The sequence below is a fragment of the Palaemon carinicauda genome, chromosome 9 (assembly GCF_036898095.1).
Source record: "Palaemon carinicauda isolate YSFRI2023 chromosome 9, ASM3689809v2, whole genome shotgun sequence".
Classification (NCBI taxonomy): Eukaryota; Metazoa; Arthropoda; class Malacostraca; order Decapoda; family Palaemonidae; genus Palaemon; species Palaemon carinicauda.
In genome coordinates, this window is record NC_090733.1 from 67,560,451 (window position 1) to 67,565,734 (window position 5,284).

General features: G+C 36.4%; 1 protein-coding gene across 1 annotated transcript in view; it reads right to left on the minus strand.

Moving 5' to 3' along the window:
• Positions 1 to 4,045: 4,045 nt before the first annotated feature.
• LOC137646786 (ficolin-2-like) overlaps positions 4,046 to 5,284 on the minus strand; it is an 8,098-nt gene continuing 6,859 nt past the window's right edge. The window contains 4 exon segments of the mRNA XM_068379873.1: positions 4,046 to 4,383; positions 4,694 to 4,850; positions 4,852 to 5,091; positions 5,208 to 5,284. The exon segment at positions 5,208 to 5,284 is cut by the window's right edge and continues 111 nt beyond it. Of these exon segments, the coding sequence (XP_068235974.1) occupies positions 4,238 to 4,383; positions 4,694 to 4,850; positions 4,852 to 5,091; positions 5,208 to 5,284 (620 nt within the window). The 3' untranslated portion in view covers positions 4,046 to 4,237.

The following is a 5,284-nucleotide window of genomic DNA, read 5'->3' on the forward strand; positions in this document are numbered from 1 at the left end:
CCCCAAATATTCTAAACTATGAATAAAAGTCAGAGCGTCTTTTGATTCTATCAATTCTTAAGAAATCATTGAGAACTAAGGTTATTACTGTTCCAAGCAAACAAGTAAGGAATGATTGTACTAAACTGTTTATCTTACTGAATTAAGGTTTCCTACATGCATATAAACCTGCCTGTCTCTTTTAACAACCAGATTTGCGAGGTATCAGTAACCTACACAGATCAATGCCATCTAAGTACAAACTATGCTTTATGTATATGATGACACTAATATACAAACAGTTTGCTAGATTGTTCCTTGAACTCACAATCCTCGGGTTTTTTCCTAGAGTCTACCCAGACTCTTCCCTGTTGGGGGCAGGAAGCACTGACATATTCCATGATCAGTTGAATGATGTATAACGGTAACATCAAGTGTCTCTAGGTCCAGAAGACCAAAGGAAAATTTATCTCGAGATGAACGGTACTATTGAAAATCCACAGATACATTAATGCTCTGGTAAACTTCCATCTGGACGACATGGCTTGAGCCCAAAAAACGGATTTTGAGCGAAGCAGAAAATCTATTTTTGGGTGAGGTAGCCATGTCGTCCTGATGGACCCGCCCTCTTTTTGACAAAAGGATAATGAATCCCTCCCTATGGTACTATATCTGTAACACCTACAAAGCTACAAAGAATGATTAGGTGGCGCCGCGCGGTGGCGGCTTGTCGCACTATTTGCAGTACAGTAGTAGGAGCGTTGCCTATTAACGACTCTCCTATAATTCTTGCTATTTTTCCATCGAAGCAAAAACGCTATTAGGGGTGTAGATAGCTATGCAATGTGTCAAGAATACGCGATATCCCTTTTAAATTTTTAAGGGATATTCGCTCCAGGAGTTAGAATTCTGGATACCTTTGGTAAATTCTCTTGGATATATCACTGTAGTCAAATATACCTAGGAAGCTACTAACGAAGGAACTTCCATCAGGACGACATGGCTACCTCACCCAAAAATAGATTTTTCGCCTCGCTCAAAATCCGTTATTTCATCCCAGTCGGCCTTCTTAGCATCATACTCTTCTACTAGGCTAATCATCTCATACCATGTGGGATTAGCTTGCATAGCGGTGTTCAAATCCTGCGAGGCACACCGCAGCCCTATTGTGGCCTCTGTCATTATTCTCGTTGGGAAACCCAGTAAATTCAGCCTCGTTCTCATCAGAGTCCCGGGTCTGGGCACCATGTTGATTTTGGGCCATAAGCCCCTCTTTGTGAGGCATGGCCTCCTCAATTACTCTTCACATAAAAAAAAAGCTCGTGGAGAAAGAATAAGCATCTTCTCTAAGTCCTCTTTATTCCTTTCTACCCTGACATACAAGATTCAAACAAAAGCTTGGGGGGAACACGCAGGTCCCATGGTTCTTTTTTGTAGAAAACTTTCAAAAGAAAAAAAAAAACATTATGCTACAGAGAAGACAAGTTCATTTAACAAGCAAAACATAAATTTCTCGCTTTCAATCTCTTTAAAGCTTCCCCAAAGGGAAAAAATACTTAAATACCCGGAGGAAAATGGGAGAGGAGAAGTGCCAGATCCCAATCTCACGGGAAAATAATACATTTTTCATAATGTAATTACATACAATTCACATTGATTATTCTTTATAATTGTAATAACCCAATAACAATGACATATCAACATTCCAAAATAAACATATAACTTTCAACAATTCATCTATATCGATAATGTAAACAAAGAACTGTGTGTATCCTCATTTGACAAAACACTACACTTACCAGTGTTAACAAATATTGGATGCGTTTTCATACGACAATTAAACCAACATTTAACACCAACTTGTTTGTATTGGTAATTAACTTTTTATTTTTGACCCAAAATAACTTTTTTCTGGTTCATGTTAATAATATTCTATTTTGACAATTGTATCATTTACTAATAGCACTATTATTATTCATACACATGTACAGTAACACTTCGACGGATTATTTTTTAATGTTTTAGTTTAACATGATTATGGACGGAGCACAGTCCGAACTCTCGTTGTAATGCATCTGAAAATGACTTCAAAATGGCTGTCTCTTATGATCTATCACTTTGAGGACTTCAAGCCCCGAACTCAAGAGTGCCTACAGGAAACTGGAGAGGATGAAAGTAAAACAAGGTAAGCGACGCAGTCATCTGTCATTTAACGAGACCTGCAACATTAATAAATTGATACCCACCTACAACAACATATCTATCTATCTATCTATCTATATATATATATATATATATATATATATATATATATATATATATATATATATATATATATATATGTATAGAGTCCTTTCATTATACGTCATCAAACTTCCGGTCCGCCATCTTGGAGGACAAACAGAGAAGCGTTCAGTGAATAGCTATGGTTGAACTGTTGAATATTTAGCCATCTCATCACATAAACATTCACACAATGCCCAGTTTTTGCACTACTGTTGGCTGTGGGATTCGAGGACAAAGAGATGTCAAGAGTTTTTACCGCATACCGGCGGTTATTCAGAATCAGGACAAAGATACAGAAAAATTATCCAAGCGCAGACGTGACTTGTGGTTGACCAGAATATCACGGGCTGATCTACGTGAATCCTCTCTACCCTACGCACGTATCTGTTCTGATCATTTCATATCAGGTCAGTCTCGGCTAAGCCCTAAAAGTATCATTATTCCTGTGTAAACATGCTATATCCGATCGCATGGGTGACTTCACAAGTATCATCGTCAGTTCAGTGTGTAGTGTGTGTGGGGGAGGGGGGCATCTCAATTTTTAAACATCAAAAGGGGCATCTCAGATTTTCAAAACAAAAATTAAAAGCACCCATATTGGCTATATTAGCAAAGGCTACTTACCTAGGTCACTATTTCGTCAAGGTGCTCATGCCTATATATAATTAAGTATATTTATATTTATTTTAATTTGTGTATTAAATTGTGCAGACATATAGGCCTATGCGATGAATAAACATTGATTATAAATAATAATAATATCTGAAAGCTGGTTTAACCCGAAGGGGTCTTCAGCTTATATATGAAACATCGAAAAAATAATTAAACTTGCGCATTTAATTGCAAGGAGGCAAAACGATCATCCAAGAGCATTACAATAGAGTTTGCCCATCATATGTTTATATGTATATAAGAAATTATAGCATTTGTAACCAAACACAAACACAATGGTTAGGCATGAACTGATAAAGATTTGACATTATAATGCAAAACTTCTACATACATTTTGACAATCAAAAATTATAATACTCAAGGTTAGGCTAAATGACCAATATTAGCTTTATAATTATAAACACTCTCTTCATTGGCCCAATGTTTATTTAATTTTGGACTTGAAAGCATTAAAGGGAAAAACAACAAATTCTGGAAGCAGATTATTCAATGGAAATGTATGGCCACTCATGTTCTGGGTTGGCCAACAGTACCAAGTAGTTCACCATATCAATGTACAGTATGAAATACTGGGAAAATCCTCAATATTTTGACTGAATGAATTCTGCATCTGTTATGGATCTAGGCCATCAATTATATCGAGTTTCTGCTTGTAAAAACGCTTATCATCACCCGACAATTGTTTGACAAAGCCGCTCTCATTATCCATATTCGCTGTAGCAGCTGCCATGTTTTCGCTTTGTATGTCCTCCAGCATGGCGGCCGGCGATTCCCAGTGACGTCATTGAAAGGACTCTATATATATATATATATATATATATATATATATATATATATATATATATATATATATATATATATATATATATGTGTGTGTGTGTGTGTGTGTGTGTGTGTGTATGTGTGTGTGTTCCCGCACATACATATACTGATATTATTTTCATAAAAGATACTACAATATTTTGAAGCTCTCAAATTTAGGATTTATACCAAAGGAGCAATGATGTATGAACAAAGCATCATTTACTGCCTGAATACTGGGCTAAAATATTTAACAACAATAATATCCAAGCATATGGACACAAATACGGAGAAGGAAATGGAGCCATATTTAGAATATTTCATTGATTTACCAATATGAGAATCTAAATTATAATATATCAATTCTGAATCTACAATATCAGTTCCCGTGTTAGCAATCAGACGATGGAGAAGGCGAGTGAAATTATCCATGTGGGATATCCATGTGACGAATATACCAAGAGAAATACAATGGGTGGTTAATAAGCAGGCCTAATCTTTATTTCTGTGTTCTTAAGGGAGTAGTGATGACCAAGCCACGCAAACCAGTTAACTCCATTGGCATAGGAAGTATGGTTTCCAGAAAGATACAGCCCATTAAGGTTTGATGCATGACACGCCTTATACCACCAGGCCCCTTTGAACCTGAAAATATAATTAACAACTTTAAAACATTGCAGCTCTGAAGAAGAAAAACAGCACGAATCTTGAGAAAACATCGTAATTTGATCCATTTAGATATGATTCAACTTAGGATCGAGAATAGAATTTAATGAACAAGATAAGACCTATTGTGGCCTAACACTTATTCATTACTACATTATCAACTTGGAAGGAAAAGTTTGAAGTAATTGTCAAAGGAAGAAGCAAATGAATCAAGTATTTTTGTCTATTTCATATAAAAATAGAAAACATGAACAAGTTTCAATGCGATATACAATAGCAAAAAACTTACATAACTGCACAGCTATCGGAGTGTACTGTATATCGTTATCGCTGTCCTTGGTTGAAAATTTGTAACCACTGTGTTCCGTTAAAGAATCTCCCGCATCTCCACTGTAGCCATGAGCCTCTAATTTGTACAAAGATTTTCGGTCGTGGACATAGAAAAAACTTATAATTGGCCCACCGTGTATTGTTATTGAAATCGACCAAATCGAATCTAACTTCATTTAGCGTTTGATCAGTCAGAGCGTGGATATTGTCATTTCCTAACCAGAACTCTCCCTTCAGGTTACCAAAGCCAAGGGCATATTCCGTCCAGGTGCGGAAGAAGTCTTCTCTGGGTTCAATGTCAGCCCGACGCTGAATTACAGTCCACCCACCACCTTCGGTCTCCATGTCACAGAACACCTTGTTCAAATGAAAAATTTAGTATTTAGATAAATAGTATAAATATCCGTTACACATTTCAGTACAACAATGTATTTCAAGATGATGAATGAATGGCAAAAGGAAAATATACTTACCTGAAGTGAAAGATCAGGATGATATTTTTCGGGGTGTTGCCTTGTCGTTTTACATCCTGACAATTGCGTATTTGAGG